Source organism: Marmota marmota, unplaced genomic scaffold (genome assembly GCF_001458135.2).
Source record: "Marmota marmota marmota unplaced genomic scaffold, marMar, whole genome shotgun sequence".
Taxonomy (NCBI): Eukaryota; Metazoa; Chordata; class Mammalia; order Rodentia; family Sciuridae; genus Marmota; species Marmota marmota.
The window spans coordinates 40,498,802-40,520,388 of NW_025999990.1; the positions used below are offsets into that span (position 1 = coordinate 40,498,802).

The following is a 21,587-nucleotide window of genomic DNA, read 5'->3' on the forward strand; positions in this document are numbered from 1 at the left end:
CAATGCGTCCAGGAGGCCTCTTCCAGCCCCCTCTTGTCCTGAGTATCACCCCAAAACCAAAGGAGAACATCCAGCCTATGCATTGGTGATGTTGCCAAGAAATTGGAGAGATGTGGAGTAATAGTGCTATGGATGACAAGCAGCCTCATGAAAAGAAAGATAAAAACATGAAAGGATATTGCTGCCTACCTATAAGGCTAAATGAAAGCCTGATGCAGGAGAGAGAGAGAGAGAGAGAGAGAGAGAGAGAGAGAGAGAGAGAGAGATAGATGGGGAAGAATATGAAGATACAGAGATTGATAAATTGGGTCTAGTGGAGTTTTCTTATCTATAAAGTATGTAAACCCTCAGTACATAATTCTCTTCTAAAGAAAATAATTGAAATGTTAGTCTGTGTAACATTTGTTTTTAAGCTGCACAGTGTCCTTTTTTAAACAGTTGAGACACCACCAAATGCGTCTTTAGATAGCCCTGTCCTAGTGATATTTTCAATAGTCACCAACCCTGCCCAATATAGCATGGGTTGTAAATTGCATGGAAACTTACAGCAGGTTCTTGTTGGTGCACAGCACAAGATAGTTATATATGGAGAAGGTAGGGTTTTGTTTTTTTTTTAACATCTTCAGGTGTCTCTGGTGCTGCTTGTACAAAATAATTGTTGCTCTGTTAACTGAATAGCACTCTGTAATTGCAAAAAAAAAAAAAGTTGTTTTGTTGGCAGTCTGAGTGCTTCTAAATAAGACAATATTTTGTTTAACAAAAAAAGAAGCCAGAAGCTTTCAAGACTTGGTTCCTATGGCTTCCTGTCATGTGCCTGCAAGCCAAATTGAAACACCTCATTTTTATTCCACTTGCGTCACCCAATCCCAGCATTTGTGTGTGTGTGTGTGTGTGTGTGTGTGTGTGTGTGTGTGAGAGAGAGAGAGAGAGAGAGAGAGAGAGAGAGAGAGAGAGAGGAGGCAAGTGCAGTGAGGTCAGAGGACACTGGGTTTGAACTCTGGCAACTGACCTAAGTTTTCGGAGGCTGAGCTTCTGGCTCTTAGGACAGGACTGATGGTATCCTGGTCAGGCTGTTTCCTCTGTCTTTCCATTTTTATCCTAGTGGGCATGAAACCCGACAGGATCCACTTCAGTGCTTGTGAGTTTACTGAGAACTAAACAACAAAACAAAATAAACAGCAACGACACAAAACAACAAAACAAAAGCACTGCAGCTGACCTGGAAGAAAACACCCTGGAACCCTGGCTCTTCCATCTGATGATCATGGTGGCTACTCATGGCTGCTTGACCCTCGTTTGATCCTGTTATTGCAACAACCACAGCTCTACGGGGCCTCACAAGAGATTTACCTTCGGTGGCAAAAATGTACAGCAAGTGGAATCAGACAGGGTGTCAACCAGTGTGTTCTCCTGATTGCAGAAACACTCCTGGGTGAAATCAGGGCGGAGCCAGTGGGCATGCTTAATGATGAGTCTTGGCAGGTGTCTCCTCTCGCCTACCAGGGTGTGTCCAGGTCAGTGATGAGAACCTGCGTGTCAGTTTGCCCAGCCTCGTCCCCTAACAATCTCTACCTGCACATTCAGTACCGACCCTGTCAGCTCTCACAGTGATACCAGGTAGCAGTGCCCAAGAGCAGTCTGGCCACAGGCTTTCCATACCCTTGAGGTGAAAGCACAGCCTTTTAACGGGCGCTAGCAAGGTTGGCCAGCATCAGAGTCAGGCAAGTAGCCAGTTACCCTGGCCCTGAATCAGCTCAAAGCTGAGCCTTGAAAAGTATCCAAAATAAGAAGAGCCAGGGCCCAGGTGGTGTAAATGGTGATGCATGATGTGGGCCCCAGGAGTTGTTATTCCACTAGCTTCAACCACATCCTGTGCTTGGCGACCAAAGGCAACTGCCAAGGTCAAAAGCAGCTGATTTGATTCTGAGGGCTGCAGAGGTCCTGGACTGCATCCCTCATCCGAGTCAAGGATACAATTTAGTGCTCCTCTGCCTCTCAGGATTTAAACTAACTGCAAAGGATGGGTTTGGCACATTTCCCCTGGCTACTCACTCCTTCCATTCCCCTACCATCTTTATCCAAATAGCAGTTCTTTGTTGCCTGCTGGGAACTTGTGTGTGTAGGTGTGTAGTCTTTAGAACCCACCCCCAGGTACACAGGAGCCAGTATGATCCACTTTGCCCTGGTACCTTTTCCTATCCCCTTTCCCAGAAGGCACCACACTTGTCAGTCGGGTGGAAGTAGCTGCCATCCCACAAGTGAGGCTTCTTAACTAGACAAGACCCCCTAACTGTGATGGTCACTCTGAGTCCCAATGATCTATGGGCCCAGCCACCTCTCCCTAGCTACCTAAAATCATATCCAAAGGAGTTCTTTAGCTCAGGATTTGGTAGAAATTTAAAAGATTTTATTGAAAAGGACTCTTTACAGTGAAAGCTATATACATTTACTAGAGTTAAAGATAAATCTATAAAACAAGATTCAAAATAGTTTCATTAGGCATCTCATAAATTTCCAGTTGCTCCCCACCAAGGGACTAAAATGGACCCTTCCCAGGGTGGCTAAGATCAGGGGTTCTCTGTCCCAGCTGCCATTAGGATCACCTGGGTTGCTCTAAAATTCATGCATGCCTGACCCCTCTCGAGACCACATCTCTGCATTTGTGCATACTATCTGTACTAAAAACAACTATCCAGATGCTTCTGAGGCACGGTGTAGGTTGAGAACCACTGAACAAAGATGAGCCAACTAGGCTGCAAACTGAAGAGGGGATATAGCTCAATTCTTTGTACCTAGAAGTGGAAAATAAAAATAGAATGGAAAAAAATGTAAAAAATCTTCTAGCTTTATTCTGTATCTCTCTACCCACCTAAGTGTTAATTATTTGAGCCACTGGAAACCTATTTAAAAATATAACCCACAATAATCCCCAAGTTTCCCTCAGTAGTCATTGTCTGTGTGCTGGCTAATTGTTCACACTATCCACAACACCCCTCGACTTTTCCCACTCTTCTCCAACCTCCTCACCAAGATAACCTTGTCTCCTAATTCTCTGGGAAAATAGAGACTTCCTACATTTTCAACCCACACGTAATGGCCTCTCTTTCCACCTAACCTCACCTCCTCTAGTCTTGGCTCAAGGCAAGAGATCTCCTTTATCAGTTTTTAAGGTCATTCCTTCCCAGAGTCCTCCAAGTCCATTTCCCAGCATCTCCTCGCCTCTTTAGAAACAGGCTAACTTCTCCCTGCCTGTCATCCTTAACCTTGCCAAACAAACCAACTCTTTCCAGTAGATGAAACATTCTATTCTGCCTTCTTAAATAAAAAACAAAGCAATCTGTCCTGATCATATGTCTTCCAAGTTGCTTCTCTTCTTCATGATAACTAAGCTTTTTAAAGAGTAATTGACATGAATTGTTGCACTTTCCCTCCTCCCATTCATCCCTTGGGTCCATACTAATCTGACTTCGAGCTCCATCATTCTGCTGAAATTGCCTTCACTGAAGGTACCAACTACCTCTTTCTTGCTACGTCCAATGCCTCACAGCAGATAGTTGGGATGGCCACATGTTCCAAGGACCAGGCTCTTGCCCAGCCTTCCAGAGCCATCTCTTCACATGACTTACCCCCTTGCATTCATGCTTTCTGCACATGCATCCTGGGATTCTCTTCACTTTGCTAAGTTATGCCCTCTTTCTTCTCTGTCATTTCTCTTTCCCTTCATTCTACCTCTAACGCTTATTCCCACAGTCTTTATCCCCGAATTCCATACCTCTTAACTCATGTGCTTCCCCATTCTTTTTGGATGGAAAATTACCTTCTCATTGAAATGAGAACATAGTAACATTGCAACATTGAACAAAGCAACAATGAAATGACTTTCACCATTGGATAGCACCAGTGATTCCATGACCCTTCCTGGAGAATACCAATAGATGTTCCCCAGCTGAAGCAGACATTTATCCTGCTTGGTATTTATTCAACTGGAAGGCTATGCTGGACCCTTACTTAAGTGCAGATTCTCTATTACATTTGAATGCTAATAATTGGATCCTTTTCTAGGGAAACTTACCTGAAATGGGATGAAATGCAAAGTTCTGTTAATACAAGTATTCATTCCTATAATGGGTTGTCAACTGTATTTCCTACACTTGCCTGATTATGGTGTGTTTATAAAAAATACAAATCTTTGCATTCACACCATATGCATGTGTGCATACACACACACACACACACACACACACACCATACTTAGGAAGTCATCCTCTCTAGGGCTGGCTGATTCATAATATGTATTTTAAGATCTTTTTATCTCCATGTGAGCCTTGTGTCCAGCAAGTCCACTTACCTGCCAATTACCTATCAGAGAGCAACAGTGTGTTGGGTGAACTGGAGAAACTCTCAGATAGCAAGTTCACAGTGTTTGGTGAACCTCCTCCTCATGGGTGAGTTCTTGGTTGATACCTCTCATTTCTTCTGGGATTGGATTATTTTCAAATGCAGTGTTATCATTTTGCACAAAGTATGTAGGAGAGGGAAGAGATGAGGTCCTGGTAACATTTTCCATCTCACACTGCTGTCATAGAGTGTGACATGGAGTCACAACACTGTGTTTCATGTCTCAGGGCATCTAGTTGTGTGGGTCATTAGCCTTATGGGAAAGGTTGAGCGTAGCCAGGTAACCATCTCCAAGTCACTAGAACTTTACCATGTGGCCACAGATATCCCCCTCACAGCTTTATTATCAGGTGGGTCCCTGGTGACACATCTTGGCAAAAGGCAGGATTTTAGATAGGTAGTTTTTCTTGTCCCTACCAAGAGAAACCATGTGAGCGTCAGCCATCAGGAATATATATAGGAGGATAAAGCAACCAAGATGGGGGCCAAGAAATGACAGCTGGAGTAAGGAAGGGAGATGGTAGCCTCTTTGGAGGGAGATTTGCACACAGTGAATACCATTGAAGCACCAATCTTACACTGCTTAGTTCTTCTTCCAGACCACCAGACTCCTTGACTCATATTCCTGACCTGCAGTCTGGTTTCCGACCCTGGAGCACACTTCATTTACAACTTAATAGAAGAGGGCTGGGGTTGTGGCTCAGTGGTAGAGCACTTGCCTAGCACGTGTGAGGCACTGGGCTCAACACTCAGGATTGCATAAAAAATAAACAAAATAAAGGTATTGTGTCCGTCTACAACTAAAAAAAAAATAGAATTAAAAATAAGAACACGTGTGTGCATAATATATAAATAATACATAATGAACAAAGCAAAATAATGCAGTATGAACACCCATGTGGTTAAATTGTTATCTGTATCTGTTTAAATTCATCAGGACAAACTCCTAAGTAGAATGCATATTTTAAAATTTTGATACTTGTTCCCAAATTGCCACTTTCCTCTCTCAAAAGGAAATCATTACATGTTTCTATTGCTTCTTTATGTGTTTAGTCATTTATCCTATTATTTAAACGATTTTAGTCAAAACTTTGGGCAAAAATAATGTATTTTGTATTTTACATTTATCTGATTGAGGCTAGTTATCATGTGCTTAGGGGAAATTTGCACTTCTTTTTTGTAAATTATCTTGTCCTTTGGCCATTTAAGAATTGATTTGTCTATATTTTCTTTTACTAATCTGTAAGAACTCTTAATGTATAAGAATACAAATACTTTCTTTTATATTTTTCCAGTGTTTCGTTTCATTACATTTCTTGCCATACAGAAAATTAATGTCTAATGTATAATGTTTATCCTTTTTCCTGATTCATTTTTCTAAGCAAAAGGGAGAAATTAAATTTCCTTTACATGATGTAGCATTGTTATGTACCTATATAAGGTGTATTTCAAGTGAAGAAGAAACCTTGGCCAGGTGGCAGTGGCTCATGCTTGTAATCCCAGCAACTTGGGAGGTGAGTCAGGAGGAATATAAGTTCAAGGCCAGTCTTGGCAATGAGCAAGATCCTGTCTCAAAATAAAAAGTAAAAAGGACTGGGGCTGGGGGCTGGGGTTGTGGCTTAGCAGTAGAGCGCTCGCCTAGCACGTACGAGACCCTGGGTTCAATCCTCAGCACCACATAAAAATAAATAAATAAATAAAGTAAAGGTATTGTGTCCAACTATAACTAATAAAATATTTTTAAAAAAGGACTAATGATGTAGCTCAGTGGTAAAGAGCACTGGGTTCAAGCCCCAGTACCATGAGAAAAGAAGAGGAAGTGGAAGAAGGAGAAGGGGGAGGAGGAGGAGGAGGAGAAAAGGAGAAAAAGAAACTTTTGTAGTAGAAGCTATCAGTGTCCTGCTCATATAACTTCACCCTGTGACCTTCAAGCCTTGCCACCCCAGCTTCCAAGGGCCATGTGATCACATCTATCAAATATTTTCTGTATATTTTTTTAAAATTTGGTGCTATGTTTCCTAAACCTAAGATTATGTTAACAATTCTTGGGCTGGGCTTGTGGCTCAGCGGTAGAGCACTCCCCTAGCATGGGCGGGACCCGGGTTCGATCCTCAGCACCACATACAAATAAAGGCACTGTGCTGTGTCCATCTACACCTAAAAAACAAATGTTAAAAAAATAACAATTCTCCTGACATTTTCTTCTAGCACTTCTGTGGTTTCATTGACCCCACTTGAATCACTAATCCATCTGGAATTAATTTTGATATAGTGTGTAAAATAATGATCTATCTTTATCTAATTTTTCAAGCAGTTAGTCAATTACCCAATGTGTTGGTCCGTTTTTCATCTCTGCCACCAACATACCTGACAAGAACAACTTAGGGGAAGAAAAGTTTATTCTGGGCTCATGGTCTCAGCAGTTCCGTTCATGGTTTACTGACTCCATTGCTCCAGGCCCAAGTTGAGATAGATTACCATAGAGAATGGCTGTCGGGAGATCCTGATCTACTCATGGTAGCCAAGAAAGAAGCAGGGAGTTGGGGGACAAGGAGCTAGGGATAATAGGTCATCCTCAAAGAAACACACCCAGTGACCTCTTCCAAACATGCCCCACCTGCCCAGTTATCAACCAGTAGTCCATTCAAATCAAATGGATTAATCCACCCATGGGGTTAGAGCTTTCATAATTTAATCATTTCACCTTTAAACATCTCTGCACTACCTAACATGGGTTTTTTAGGGGACACCTTATATCCAAATCATCAGATCAAAAATGGTAGAATGTGATCATTTCAGCCTGCTTCTTCCTAGATTAAAAAAAAAAAAAAAAAGCAAAAAGTGCTCTTCTTGGGCTGGAAGAGCAAGAAAAGTGTCATCTAACTCTAAACCATGGAAGCTAAAGTTGCTAAAAGTGATCCACCTCTTGTTTCCAGAAGCCATCAGACTCTATTTTTCCTCATGAAGTTGGAAAGATAAGTGGTTGCCTTTGCTTGTTGCTCTGGAAGATTTATCAGGCAGTAAAGATACAGGAAATAGGAGACTGAGTTCCAGAATTTACTTGGACACTTAGGTAGCATGACACTATCCTAGAATTTGGAAAAGCAATCCTCCTCTCTTTGCCTGTGATGGACTAAGTAGAAATATATGTTAAATTTATTTCTAAACTGTAAAGTGATGTTCAAATATAAGGTGTCATTAGTACCAATGAACATTATTATTCAGAAGATAGTCTCCTTTGGTAAGCAAGTCAAAATTCCCACCACAATCTGATGATTAATAAATCAAAGTGAATCCTCATGGATCAAAGAATTTCTTGATGCTGGTTGACGCAATGAGCTTACATGACAGTTTTCATTGTCTTGGTGAAAACAAGAATTCATTGTAACACAAATATCATATTGCCCAAATCTACCACAAGATTGTCTATGCTTTGGAGGGTGCCTAAGTTGGGTTTCCCTGGGGCAGACCCTGAGCAAGAATTTGAGTAAAGGTATTTTATCTGCGAGAAGAAGGACATGCCAATAATAGGGGAAGGGAAATGAGGGAGGGAGACAAAGGAGGGAAGGCAGACAATGAAAGAATATTCCCAAACCACTTCCCAGTGTGGGTGACTAGATTGTAATTCTTCTGGGGAACCTCCAAGAATCAGTGTAGAATTTCTGTTCCTAGGTGTAATGGTTAATTTGAATGATCAACTTGATTGGAGTAAGAAAAGTTGATGATTAAGTGGCTTCTGGGTGTGTCAGTGAGGATGTGTCTAGGAATGATTGGCATGTGGGATATTGAACTGAAGTGGAGACCCTCCCCATGTGTGGGCAGCACCATCCAATGGGTTGAGTGGTAGGCTTGGATGGAATAAAAGTTGGAAGAACAAGGAAGCAGCAGCAGATGCAAGCTCCATTCTTCTTGAACATGTTCTTGATTGCTGCTGTATCACCTGAGGATATCAGACTCTTGCTCCTTCACTATTCTAAAGTGGACTCTGACAGTGATTCTCCAGGGAGTTTCCAGAAGCCTTCAGTCTTAGTCTGGGGTACATTGCTGATTCCTCTTGTTCTGAGGCTTCAGCCTCTTGAACTGCGTAGCTACTGGTTCCTCCAGCTCTCCAGCCTGCAGATGGCCAATGTAGACTATCCAGCTTCTGGTTACCTAAGCCAATCTAATAAACCCCCTTTTTATAATCATACCACCTATTGGTTCAGTTCTTCCTGATTAATACACTAGGAGTGTGGGAGCTAGATGCCAACTCCCATGAGTCACTGTTGGAGAATGCACCTGGAAGTTAATGCTCTCTGCAGCTCACCTGCCACACAGGTGGGCAGAGCTGACTTTGCCAGCCAAGAAAAGTCTCAAACAAATGCTTTTACTGCAGAGGTTCCTTCTTAATTGGAAATATACTTTACTTATGTACATAGCCATGCTACACAACAGCTACATAACACAGAGGGAAATTTTCTTCCTTTTCTGTTTCCTTACAAGGACAAATCAGAAAAAGTGACAAACATCATCAGTCCAAATCAGAATAGGAAAGATCCTTATTAGGTCTTTGGCTTTTATTCTTTTGAATAGTTGAATTTTCAAATACTTCCTAGAAATAACTAATGCTGAAGGAAGCATTTAACTTTTGACACTTCTATTCCATGAAGTAGAATGTGATATTCTCATCACATTTTCACATCTATCATCTCATTTAACTCCGAGAGATGCCTTGCAAAGTAAGAGAGTTAATATCTGTTCTTCTAACTTCTAGAATATTCTAAGCCTCACAACAAAGAGCCTGCATACTTAAACCTCAGCTGAAACTGTAGGCTCAAGACAGCAGGAGTAGCTTTGGAGCAAGAGACTTCTAAGAGCCATAGTTCTTCTCTGAAGTGTGTGTGTGTGTGTGTGTGTGTTTGTGTGTGTGCTTTTCTCTTATTGTAGGAAAGTAGGATTAAATGGATTATGTGGAACTAAGGAATGCCGCAGTCTGGCTGGGCACAAATGCCGCAGTCTGGCTGGGCACACAATCACGAGCCACCACACAGCTTGTAGATTCAAACAGCAACTCTTTATTCCTGAACTCACACCAGCCGTCTACAAACACGTTCTGGGGAAATCCACGTTCTCTGCCCAAATTCACCTCCACTGGGCTTCTATCTCCAAAATATATTGTCTGAATCCCGTGAGAACTCAAGGGGAACTCAGGCAGCAGGATACGCCCTATTCCCAGCAGGAATAATCTTAAACCTTAAACCTGGAACCTAAACCGGGAACGCCCTAATCCGCCTTGGTCCTTGAACAAGGTCACCTACATTCAATGTCACTGCAACATGGGGTACGCTGGCAAGGAAATTGTCATACCTACTTGGCTAATGGCTCCCAGCAAAGGAATAGAAGACAAACCCTACTGGGAGTTGGACTTGTCAGGAACTGTCACAGCAGCAGCTAATCTTTGGCCCAGGAAGTGACCCAGAATGCACTTCAGCCTGCCACAGGTTCCCCTCACCAAGACATTGCCCTTCTTAGGAAAACACGGATATTAATATTATTTTCTGTTGACAGCACTGCAGTTGAATGCTAGATAAATTGGTCACTTATTTTCCAGAATATAGATTTAATTTCTGAGGACTCCGAGTCCCTGCAGGAACAGCAACTACCTCCTGAAATTTGCCTTTTGCCAAGACACCACACTGACATTTATCACTGCATACAAAGCTCCATTGTGACTGTCCAGGAATGCATGCCCCTTGAGTATGATGCAATCAGAATTACTGATAAATTACAAAAGCCTTTTGAGCAAGGGATGGATTAATCATTAGGTATGTGCTGTGCTATCAGTGTGCATTCATGAAGTCTCAAGTGTGGTGAAAAGTTCCGGTCCTTTATTCTCTGAAACTCCCAATTCTCTTTTTATTGAAGACAGTGTAGAGTGAAAGGAACCGCACATTCAAAATTCATGGGGAATCGAAACTTCTGGCAGTGAAAAGGTACTCTTTACATTCTGGGGTCACGGGAACCTTTATGAGCAAAGAACAGAAAAAGCATTTCCAGTAAGTGGTATTCATCATCTCAGAAGTTTGCCCTCTACTTTGGGAGAATAATTGTTCCTCATCCTGAAAATAATGAACAAGAATACTCCAATTTTGTTTCTGATTTTCATTCTCAAATATGAAGATGTGGTTCCAGAATTTCTATGCCTGTGGATTAAGTTATATTGTTGGGCAAATGGGGAAACTAGAAAAATAAGACATCTGTCACTTTCCACCATTCTCTTACCAGTGTCATCCATGTTAAAAGAAAGAAAAATAGAGAGACAGAAGCACAAATAATCAAAGTAATTATAGGCAAAAAGAATAAAGCCGAGGACATCACAATACCTGACCTCAAACCATACCACAGAGCTACAGTAACAAAAAGAGTATGGTACTGATATAAAAGCCAACACACAGACCCATGGAACAGAACGGAGGACTCAGAAATAGATCCATGCCTCTATAGTACTTTTGACAAAGGAACTTTTGACAAAGAACACTCCTTTTAATAAATGGTGCTGAGAAAACTGAATGTCCAAAGGCAGAATAATGAAATTAGACTCTTATCTCTCACCATATAAAAAAAAATGAACTCAAAATGGGTCAAAGATCTAGATGTAAAAAACCTGAAATTATAAAACTGCTAGAAGACAACACTGAGGAAACGCTCAATACATCAATATAGGGCATTTTTTTTTTTTTTTTGAGATAAGACCCTAAAAGCAATGGCAACAAAAGCAAAAGTAGACAGATGGGATTTTATCAGACTAAGCGACTTTTGCAAACAAAACAATAAACAGAGTGAAGAGAAAACCTGCAGAACAGGAGAAAATATGTTCAAACTATTCATCAGACAAAGGATTAATATGGAGATTAAAAATGAAGAGGAGGGGTGGGGGAGGGGGGATAAATGTGGACTCCCACAACCCCTTTCAAGGGTCTATCCCAATGATCTAAGGACCTCCCACAAGGAACTTACCTCAGAAAGGTCTGCAGCACCTCCCAAGACCCTCACCTGAGCCTTTAAAATAATGGACCTTTGCGTAATAAACAATTAGACAATATCCAAACTATAGCAGGAAACAATAGTGACTGTGTGAAAGAGTTGTTGATCCATGATACCACTGTCCCTACTTAGCCTCTCACCCCAAGGTCAGCCCAATCTGTACAAGCGTATAAACCAAAAAGAAGATGACAGTGATAACATTTGGAACTTTACCAAAAAAAAAAAAAAATCTTCAAAATGGTTCTTCTCTTTAAGAGAAGAACACATTTACAAGTGGAGAAGAGCTGCCCGGGGATTCGCATTTCCTCAACCGTAATTCATCAGGGACTCTGTGCTTTCTGGTGGCTGGCATTCTAGTCAGCAAAGGCAGATAGGTGGTGGTTCTTCTTGTTATTATAGAATGGAGGGGAAGTCATGGGGTGAGTCAGTGGAGAACTAACTGCCCCTTTATGATGAATCTAGGAGGTTCTAACAAATAATCAGTATGATTGAATAACCCCTTACATCCAGTGAGACTAAAACCAGGAACTCAGAAGAGAGAAGTTTAGGTTCAGCAAAGACCTGTCAAAGATACGTAACATGAACAATCTTCCTGCTGACTTGGTTCCTGGGTGGTTAATTGCCTGGGGAATTTTTCATTTGAAAATCAGTGTTTTCAGAAAGCATGTGACTTAGTCATGTAATTCAGCCTCTCACTCAACAGAGAGTCTCTAAGGTCAACCACTCAACCTCCCTACAGTGGGTCTTGGCTACCTCTCCAGGAGAACATTCCAGTTTTGTACATATTCAGTTTTTAGAAAGCATACCCATAAGACCACAGTGCAATAGTTATAAAAGAGTGTGACTCAATTTCACAGGTGGAGGGCACATATCTATAAGGACATCCTACAGGATTATCCTACCCAATTTTTAGAATCATTGTTTTCCTCCTAATGAACAGAGATACAATGTTAAAGACACAGAAATGTTTTCATAGTCTTCTTTGTTAGGCGAAGTGGTGCTTTCCTTAACAAATATTGGTCTAGTACATCATCTAGTAATTTTCAATAAAACTAGAAGTGATTTCTCTTTCCCATGTATTTCTATTAACCTGACATACCAAGTGGCAGTTTTGGTACATATATGCATCTCAGCTCTCCTACTAGATGGTTTGTGCCATCAAGGAATTGATAACCATAATCTACCTTGGTTGGTAGTGAACCAGGGAAGGAAAGGATTGGGTGACCCATGGGCTTCACTAATTAGTGAGCTCAGTTGTTCTATTTGTGACTTATTATTTTATGAAGATTTTATTTCCCCAATTGAATTGCATATTCCTGAAGGGCAGGAATTACTTCTAATACCTCACTGTAGTTCACACACTGAGCACACAGAATCTCCCAGAATGTTCTTGATAACTGAAGAAAACCATGTTGTAGGTAGCACATTGTATATGTGTTAAGGAATTAACACAGTTAGCAATGACCATCAAGCCCCTGGTTCTACATTAATAAAGCATCATAATGTGAAGAGTACAGTGCATTTATTTAACCTCATAAATTATAACCCTTTAACATATGTAAAAGTTTCATATTTTTAAAGTGCTCTAAAGAGATTTATGTTTTAAACAAGTGTGTTGTTTGTGTGTGTGTGTGGGGGGTGTTCTTTAAAAGACATTTAATTTTTAGTAGAAAATAATATTGCCAAAACATCATGTATATGCTTGAATAACAATTTATCTTCTTCAAGACTTTTTTTTTTTTTGGTATAAAATACATAGTTAGCAGTACATGCCCAAATAATGGGTCTATGTGGTTGGAATTCAAAACTAATTTTGAATCTGCTGTCAAACTTGTCTTAATGGTGTCTTGAGTCACCTTGAATGACCTTGAATGGGCAGAGAAGCACATCAGGTCCTCCCGCAGTGCTTTTGAAGGTGAGTTTCCTTGCTGGGTGGTAGCCTGAGGTTAGTGGTCAGGGCAGCCATTCAGACTGACAGACCCTTGGACTTCTGTGGCTTCAGAAACAGGAACAGGGATGTGGTTGACTTGTATATTCTTCAGACAGCCAAAAAATGATTTCCACACTGGGAGTTTCAGTGTCTGCAAATTGGCTGAAAGAGAAAAGCAAGAGGGAGTCAGCGGATAGTTCAGAGTGTCAGACAAATGCACCCTGAGTTTTGCAAAAGAATCTTATTAGAAAGAGCTAAAGGGACCCCTGGTCTCATCCCACCCAGACATTTCCCCCTCTTTAAGCTGACGTCTGACTCTGCACCTGCTGCGATACATTGGCAGCGAGGCTACTCAGGTTCTTCAGAGGAGATTCCACAGCCCCAATCAATAGATAATAACTCTGAACTCTGCTGCTTTTTATGGGTCATGAAAGGCCTATAAAATTAACAACCAGACTATGTGGAAGGCCATAAAACTATAAAGAATGAAAAGGCTCTTTCCAGGCAAAATTCCAGCCTTGAACTCGATTCCCTCCCTGCCCACCTGATCCTCCCATTCTGTCCCCAGAAAGCCTCATAATTTAGCAGTAAAACTAAATGCTCAGGGAAGAGAGACACATTTTTCAGCCCCTTTCCTAGTTCTTTGCTTATATCAGGTTTCTGGGTTAATATAACCTCATAAGAGAGGCTTATAAATTATAGGCTTGGGTCAAGGGGATGCAGCAGTAATGTCACCTGGACTGCCCTGAAATGTGCCCCCATTGTTAGTACATGCTAGAGCGCAGGGCCTCACCATCTCCACCATCCAGCCAAAGGCTGTCCTGTTAATTACCCATCTGCTGGACGTGGTATATATTGGGTTAAAAAGAAAATGTTGAGAGCTGACATGGGGTAACGTGGATGTAGAAGAAATCAGAGCCAGAGTTACCTGGGACACCTCCAATGTGGAGTGTCTCTTGGGAGTTGTCAGGCAGTAAGGTAAGCTGTCCAGCTGTGTAGCTGTTGTCTGTGTCCAGTTCTAGGTGCAAGATGTGTTGTTTGATGGTGACTGGAAAGGAAAAAAAATGGTTGGGTCTGTCACATGAGAGCCCTTCCCACTGCTTAACACCTACATGATTGTGTCACCATGGGCTTGATTTTAAACTCATCCCCATAGGACCCCTGGGGCCACTGTGTGTAGGCATTCTGACAGGTTTGGGATAAATTCAACTAACTTCTTAACACCAGGCAGTGTTAGTTCTTAAAATGAATCTACATGGAAGACATTATCATTCCCAGATATGAGACTGTGACTCTCTATGACCTGAGTAGAAGGCCTGGTTTAGAGATCTGGGATTCAAACCCTGGTCTCCTGTCTCCAGAAGTCAGGTTTACTTCATTGATCTCAGCTATTTTTTAACAAAGACACTGATTTCTGAAAACTGACATCAAAGATAGCTCTTGATACCAAATTCCTCCCATGTTGACAATCTGAGCGAATTGCAATGTAGTTAGCTTTCTGTGTAGTCAGGAAAAGATCACCTTTCACAAAAGGCATTCTAGCCAATTCAGGTTTACATATCTCTAAACGCATATCCACAGGTTATTAATAAAATAACAGATTCTATTTGAGAGGATCGGGCTGCTCTTTACCTTTGGTTTGTCTAAGTAGTTTGCATTGACATTAAATGATTGTTAAAAAAATAATACTTCAAGGAGCTTTAATAATATAATAGTAAAAGCAGCACACTCTGCATTAGACACTAGACCAAGTACTTTACACACATTTTCCCATTTCATGTTCACAACCCAGGAGGCATGCACCATTTTTATCTCAATTTTACAGTGAGGAAACTGAATATAAAGAGCTCTTAAGTAGCTTATCTTCCTCAAGGTCATCTAGGGTAGATGGATAGGCCTGAAATTGAACTGACTTCAGAGTCCCAGTCTGAATCACAATGTTAGATTACCTTGAAAAAAAAAAATTAAGACTGTTATGGAGAGCTGGGGGCAGCAGCCTTGAACTATTTGAACACAGCTGGGGTTGAGAATGGACATTTTAACCTGGTGGGTTGACCCTGGTCACGTACTATGGATGAATGGACTGAAGCTACCTTTGGGCTATTCAATTCAGAAGTAAAGAGAGTGTTTTAATACATGAACAATAGGCTTTTGGATGACATACCTGCCACTGAGTGCCACTGTCCATCACAAAGAGACTGCTTTGGTGTGACTGATGTCAAGGTCCCACCTGCTTCGCTGTCTATAGAGGCAGTGACCTGGAACACACATGCATGTTGCTATTTCCTTCCAAAAGGTAGATGAGTCAACTTTCCCCTGCCCTCTTTCCCTTCCCTTCCCTTCCCTAAGCCTGGCCATGCAGACAGCCCTACAAGTGTGTTGAATAGTGGTTCCCAATTCCTGAACCTGATGATGGGGTCTAAGGCTCCTGAAAATCCCTCTGCTGCATCCCTCCCAGGCAAGCAAGCTGCAAATCTTACCCAGTTTGACCTTGCTGGCAATGGTGATGAGCTGTTTGTTCTCTCCCAATCCAAACCCTATCCCCATCAACCCTACTCAAAGGTTACTGATGAACACTCCATCCTCCTTAACAGTTAACATGTGACAGTGAATCTGTTGAGCAGATCATGGGAAATTGGAAGGCAAAAATGCTGGTGGAGTCCTATCCTCTGCTGCAAGGGCCAGATAATAATAATAACAACCCCATGAACACATTACAGCTAGAGTGTCATAAAACAAGAGACATAAAACATAAAACAAACCAACAGTTTGCTTTTGTACGGGGCATATATATGTTTGGCATCAGGCACTCAAAATGTCTTGTGCAGAATCCCACCTTCCCAGTCAGGGGTCCTTCAAGATCTTTCAAGGGTTGAATTAAAGTGAATGAAATGAGAGGACTAGAGTAAGTGTCACTGTAAATAATTTACATTTAATCTGCCTTTAGTTAAATGCACCCCTCTATTCACAGGCAGCTCTTGAGGTCAACAATGTCACTGATGGCATGAAGGTCATTGGGTCTTGATTTTGTTTTCTTGAGATTATTTCCTATCCACAAACTCCCACTGGACACCTTCTCCAACCCCTCCTCTGAAAATCCAGCCTTGTCTCATCTACCCAAAGATGGGTAGTTGCTTGTTCCTCTGGGCAACTGGAGATCTATTCAGATTCCAGTTAAGATGTTCCAGGGGCTGGGGATGTGGCTCAGTGGTAAAGTACTTGCTTAGCATGTAAAAAACTTGCTTAGTGGTTCAATCTGCAGCACTAAACACAAACACCACACACACACACACACACACACACTGATCTAGGAGTTTGGTCCATTTTATTCTCTTCTGGCACTTTTCCCACAAAGCTGTGGAAGAACAGAGATGAAAGAAAATGGCATAGTAGCAATCTTTGACTTGAAGACTATGAAAGGCTTCCTGGAAGAATATTTTCAAGAGACTTCTCTGAGAAGGAAAGAGACATGCTGGGTGGTTGAGAGATAAATGCCTTTCTCTAAAGAGCCTCCCAAGCCTCCCCAAAGCTTGCAGAAGGGGAATCCAAGGGCGTCACAAATCCAACTGGGAGTGATGAGAGGGGAGAGACAGCAAAAGCATAAACTGAGGAAGGAATCCATGAAAAACCAAAGGATAGTCAGAGTGGGACCCAGAGACCAGCTTGGTTGTGGGGAGCAGAGGGCTGGAATTGTGTAGAAAATGAAGTTGGATGCAGAACGGATTCCATGGGTAGAGGACCATGGGCACAGGTGTGCCATGGTGTAGACAGCCGGTAGGAGGACATACCCTGTTGATTCTGGGCCTACACTTCTCAATAAAAGTAGAGATGAGGGTGGAGAGAAGAAGGGAAAATTAACATTTATGGGGTACATGGAAACCCCAGGAAATAAGAATTATTGTCCACATTTTATAGATGCTGCAAGTGAGCTGAAGAGTTTAAGCAACTTCCCCAGGGCCCTACAACTAAGTGGTGTATCTGGAATTCAGCCCAACTTGTTAGAGTTTTCCCAGTTTTGAAAAGAAAGAGGAGATAATATGATGACAAATTCCTTGCTAATGGAAAATAGTAAGGCAGCCTCAAAGCCAGGTCTTTTAAATATAAGATCAAGATCTCTTAAATACAAGCTCCACCTTCTCCCGTAACTTCACCTACCATGATCTCCAGAAATGAAATCTGGTTGCCGTCTACCCTTCCCACATTATCAAACTGCCACCTACCTTTCCTGCCTCCATATAAACACTTAAGTGCTGTCCTGGCTGACTTCCGATGTGGATTAGGATTCCAGTAAGACTTCTGGGGCGGATGCTGAAAACAAGCTTAAATTCTGGCCCCAACAACACAGAATTAGCTTTAAAACAAAACAAAACAAAACAAATAACAGTTAAAACATCATAATTAAAGAATAAAAATGGTTCTCAAGACTTAGAGACATGAACTCTACTAAACTGCTTCTTACCTAGGATGATGTGACCTCCTCCTTGGGAGAAATAAATGCCTTTCTCTAAAGAGCCTCCCAAGCAAGGAGATACCCCAAAGCTCGCAGAAGGGGAATCCAAGAGCTTTAAATCCAACTGAAAGTTCCTCAGGCATCCCACAAAGCTGTTTTGGGGGAGGCTCTGTAACCAAGCAGAAAAGAAAGAATTCATTATTACAACTCTCAGAAATGCAGGGGTGGCCAACATGAAGGGCACTTCAGTCTGAAAAAGTCAGGAGGGCTTCCTGTGCCATTTGGCTTCCTGCCCACAGTGTTCAAGAAAAACCTGCACACCACATGTGTGGTGTGTGGTCCAAGTTTGAAGGTGTCACCAAACCAAGCAGGGTGTGTAGGAGGGAGAGGCGGTGAAGGCTTCCAACTTGGGCTGGAAGAAGAAGGAGGAGGAGGATCCACCTGACCCTGGTCCATCTAGACTGAGCCACAACAGGGGGAAATTTCCACCCCACTGTTCAACAGAGCTCCTTGACTCTTTGTAGGAATAAAACCACTTCTTTGGGTTTTATGAGCCAATGTGCTAGCTTAATGCAGGGCAGCTGATTGAAAAACGAGGCCAGAATGTTCCAAAAATAATAAAGTGCAAAACAGCTCCCTACACCGTTAGGCTCAGTGTCCTTCCGACAAATCACGAATGCTGTAGTTAAAATAAGATGCCGTGTGCATCATCAGTGGGCTGGTGGGGAACTCCTTGCCTGCCTGAAGCTGGCCTGGAACTGGGGCTCCTCACCTGGGCCCACAGATGGGCTTTTTAGGATTTGTAACCTCTGGTACCAGATGTTCTCATTTTTCTGGGAAGAAGGACCATAAGGATTAGGAAAATTCTCAAAATATTTATAAAATTCTAAAAAAAAAGTTTAAGAATCATTGAACAAAATCCCTTACCTCCCTTCTACAATAAATGCTTTTAGAACCCTGGACTCTAGACATAAGAGAGGTGATATTAGAGATGCATGTGGTACCAGGGTCAACCATAAGCTGCTGATTAGCCTCCTCGTGAAGTTTTTAGTTTCTTTTTTTTTTTGTTAATAAAGTTGTTAGTTTCTTAAGATTTGTTATGTTGTCACATGACAATGAAACACCTGTGTCTGAGACCAAGTGCAGACTCCCCAGGATGGGCTGTAACCTGCTACTGAATCCCTAAGGACTGAGTACAGTTCTGGTGTTCAGAAGCACCGCTCTTGGAAAGATACCGAAGAGGACTAAAACAAAGGTTTATACCCTCAGGTTGCAGGAGGGTCACAAAATAAACCTTCCCTGTAAAAATATTTTCAATGGGTGCCACATTTGCCCAAATGTTGGGAAGCCAGGTGTGATTAAGAGAAGGTGACTTTAAGAGAATCTATTCAGGTCAAAAGAATGCCCAAATTTTGGCCTTGAATAACTACTCATTCCTGTGATTTCTCTGAGAGACAAATATATACAAAGGTTAGAAAACAGTAAACATTAGTATTGAGGATCCTCTTTAGCACTGAATATGTTACATATTACAGATTATATTGTATACATATATTGCATTGCAATATACATATGTTTTATATTGTGATATACATGTAAAAGTTACTGAATGTAATAAATTAAGATAATGCTTTCTTGGTTGTTGGGGTTCTGGCCTGGACCTAAGCCCTGGCCAAAATGCAAGTGGGCAGGCTGTACCCTGTGGAGACACCTTGGCTTTGGCTAGGTCAGCCTGAGCTCTAGCGTCTAAGTGATAAAGACCTAATAGGATATTAGATATTATGTCCCTTTCCAAGTTCACGTTTGAACTTGGCCCCTCCCTGTCTCACCAAAAGCAAACACACCACAAGGTGCCACAGGCTCTTGAGGAAAGGAGTAAAAGTTACATTTAGGTGGAAGGCAGTTCCTAGGCCTGAGTTATTGACCATTTTGCTTACCTCTGTAGGAGAAAAAGGAACTCGGAGAAGAGACCGATGCACCAGGCCTTCCCAGGTATCACAGGTGCAATTTGGCCTCTGGATAAGAGGGAGGAGAGAGGCATGGGGAGGGCATGCCCACAGCTAGCCCTGGACTGAGGCCCCAGAGAGCCTTAGAATCCGAGAAACCCAGAGGAGAGCCTCTCTTCCCTGCAGACACAGGGATTCCTGACCGTCCTTAGTCAGCATTCCCAAGTTGGGTTTTTGAGATAGTCTGTTATTTCAAACACTGAACAGCATTCGAGTAAATGCTGAGTCAGTTAAATTTTTCTGGAATTTCCCTTTTTGTGTGTACAAGCAGACTCTCTACCATGAGCTACACCTCTGCCCTCTTCCTTTGGCAATGCTCCTTTTAGCCCACTGGTGAGGACAAGGGACACATTTCAGCTTTGTGCTAATATATCTTAAACAGCCCTTGATCACTTGGCAAGCTCCTTTTTCTCCCAATGAAGAGGGTATAGACCATTATATCTAGTTAGACTTTTCTAATTCTGTTTTATTTTGCATATCTGTTTTTATGGCTACCTACTCTTTATGGCAAAAGACACTGGGTTTCCATTTCTGAGAGAGAGAAAAGGACCCCATTAAAAACATATTAAAATTCAATAACAAATTATGAGAGAGCAAACCATGAAGTAAATCCTTTGCCTAAGTTCAGCAAGGACAGTGAAGGTGGCACAAATTAGCCTGGAATACATTATCTTAATTCAAAATCTCTTTAGGTCCACGACCTTAAACCTGTTTTTCTAGAAGCTGAGACTCATGTGTATAAAGCCACACCAAAGTTCCATATTCAATTTCTTGGGGTCTGTGTCTCAACCTGCACCTTAAAAAGCAAAGCTTCAGTATGGGGAGTGGGCACCTTCCCTTCGGTTGTGAATATTAGATATAAAAAGTCATTTAAAGTATTTTGAAATTCTTAAATATCTCATGTAATCATAATGGTTCTGATACACAGTGAATTATTTTAAATTTACAGTTACCTTTGGCTTCCCTGATGGAGATGATCCCAGGTAAATCTGTTCTCTGGTGCCAACAGTGAAATTTCCAGGCAAACTCCCCTCTTGGGCCCTCAGCCCATCTACAACCAAGCGCCCCTTTCCACCATCTTGCCCAAATGCCACCTTTGGAGGAAAGAGAATAAATGAATCAAATCTTTACCTCTGACAATTGATGCTGTATTTTATTACTGGTTACAGGAAATTAAAAAAAAAAGTTTTTCTAACTTTCAGCTAGCTTTTAAAAATCAGATGTTTTCTTCCTGTTTATGATCATCACCATGGTTTTGTGAGAATATATTAGAAGTTGAATACACTGAGCTAAAAAGGTGAGCTAAATAATACTCAAAAATGAGATTTGGAAACTTAAACAAAAGATGAACAACCAAAGGCATAAAAACCAACAAATATGTTTGCAACCAAGAGAAGGAGCAGTTTGATAGATCTGAGGAGTGGAAGTCACCACACCCTTAGGCAAGGCTCCAGGGCAAGTGAAATACACTTCTCTTCTGCTAAGAGGGGCAAGTGTTTTCAACTCTTTGCTACACGTCATGGATTCTGCATCTTATGGCTCTGGGACTTTCATTAACACCCCTCTACTCTCTGTAGACACACCTGGTACAGTGTGTGATTGGACACTGCCCCCAAGGCACTTACAATAGAGCTCCTAGTCTTCTCTGGCCCTAAACAGCTACCTCTCTGGCCATATCCACCTCCTCTCTAGCTTCTCCATCTCAGGAAATGACTTGCTGTTGACCCAACTGCTGGCCCAGATCCTCCCCTCATGCAATCCCCCAACCAGCCCTCTTGCT

The 21,587-nt window shown here is 41.8% G+C and overlaps 1 protein-coding gene across 2 annotated transcripts in view; it reads right to left on the reverse strand.

Annotated features, from left to right (window-relative positions):
• Positions 1 to 12,926: 12,926 nt before the first annotated feature.
• Positions 12,927 to 21,587, reverse strand: part of Lama3 (laminin subunit alpha 3) — a 257,612-nt gene continuing 248,951 nt past the window's right edge. For both annotated transcript variants that reach the window (XM_015482480.2, XM_015482481.2), the window contains 6 exons: positions 20,761 to 20,901; positions 17,811 to 17,970; positions 17,572 to 17,702; positions 15,516 to 15,609; positions 14,280 to 14,399; positions 12,927 to 13,513 (listed from right to left, as the gene is read on the reverse strand). In XM_015482480.2, the coding sequence (XP_015337966.1) occupies positions 13,368 to 13,513; positions 14,280 to 14,399; positions 15,516 to 15,609; positions 17,572 to 17,702; positions 17,811 to 17,970; positions 20,761 to 20,901 (792 nt within the window). In that variant the 3' untranslated portion in view covers positions 12,927 to 13,367. The remainder of the gene's footprint in view (positions 13,514 to 14,279; positions 14,400 to 15,515; positions 15,610 to 17,571; positions 17,703 to 17,810; positions 17,971 to 20,760; positions 20,902 to 21,587) is intronic.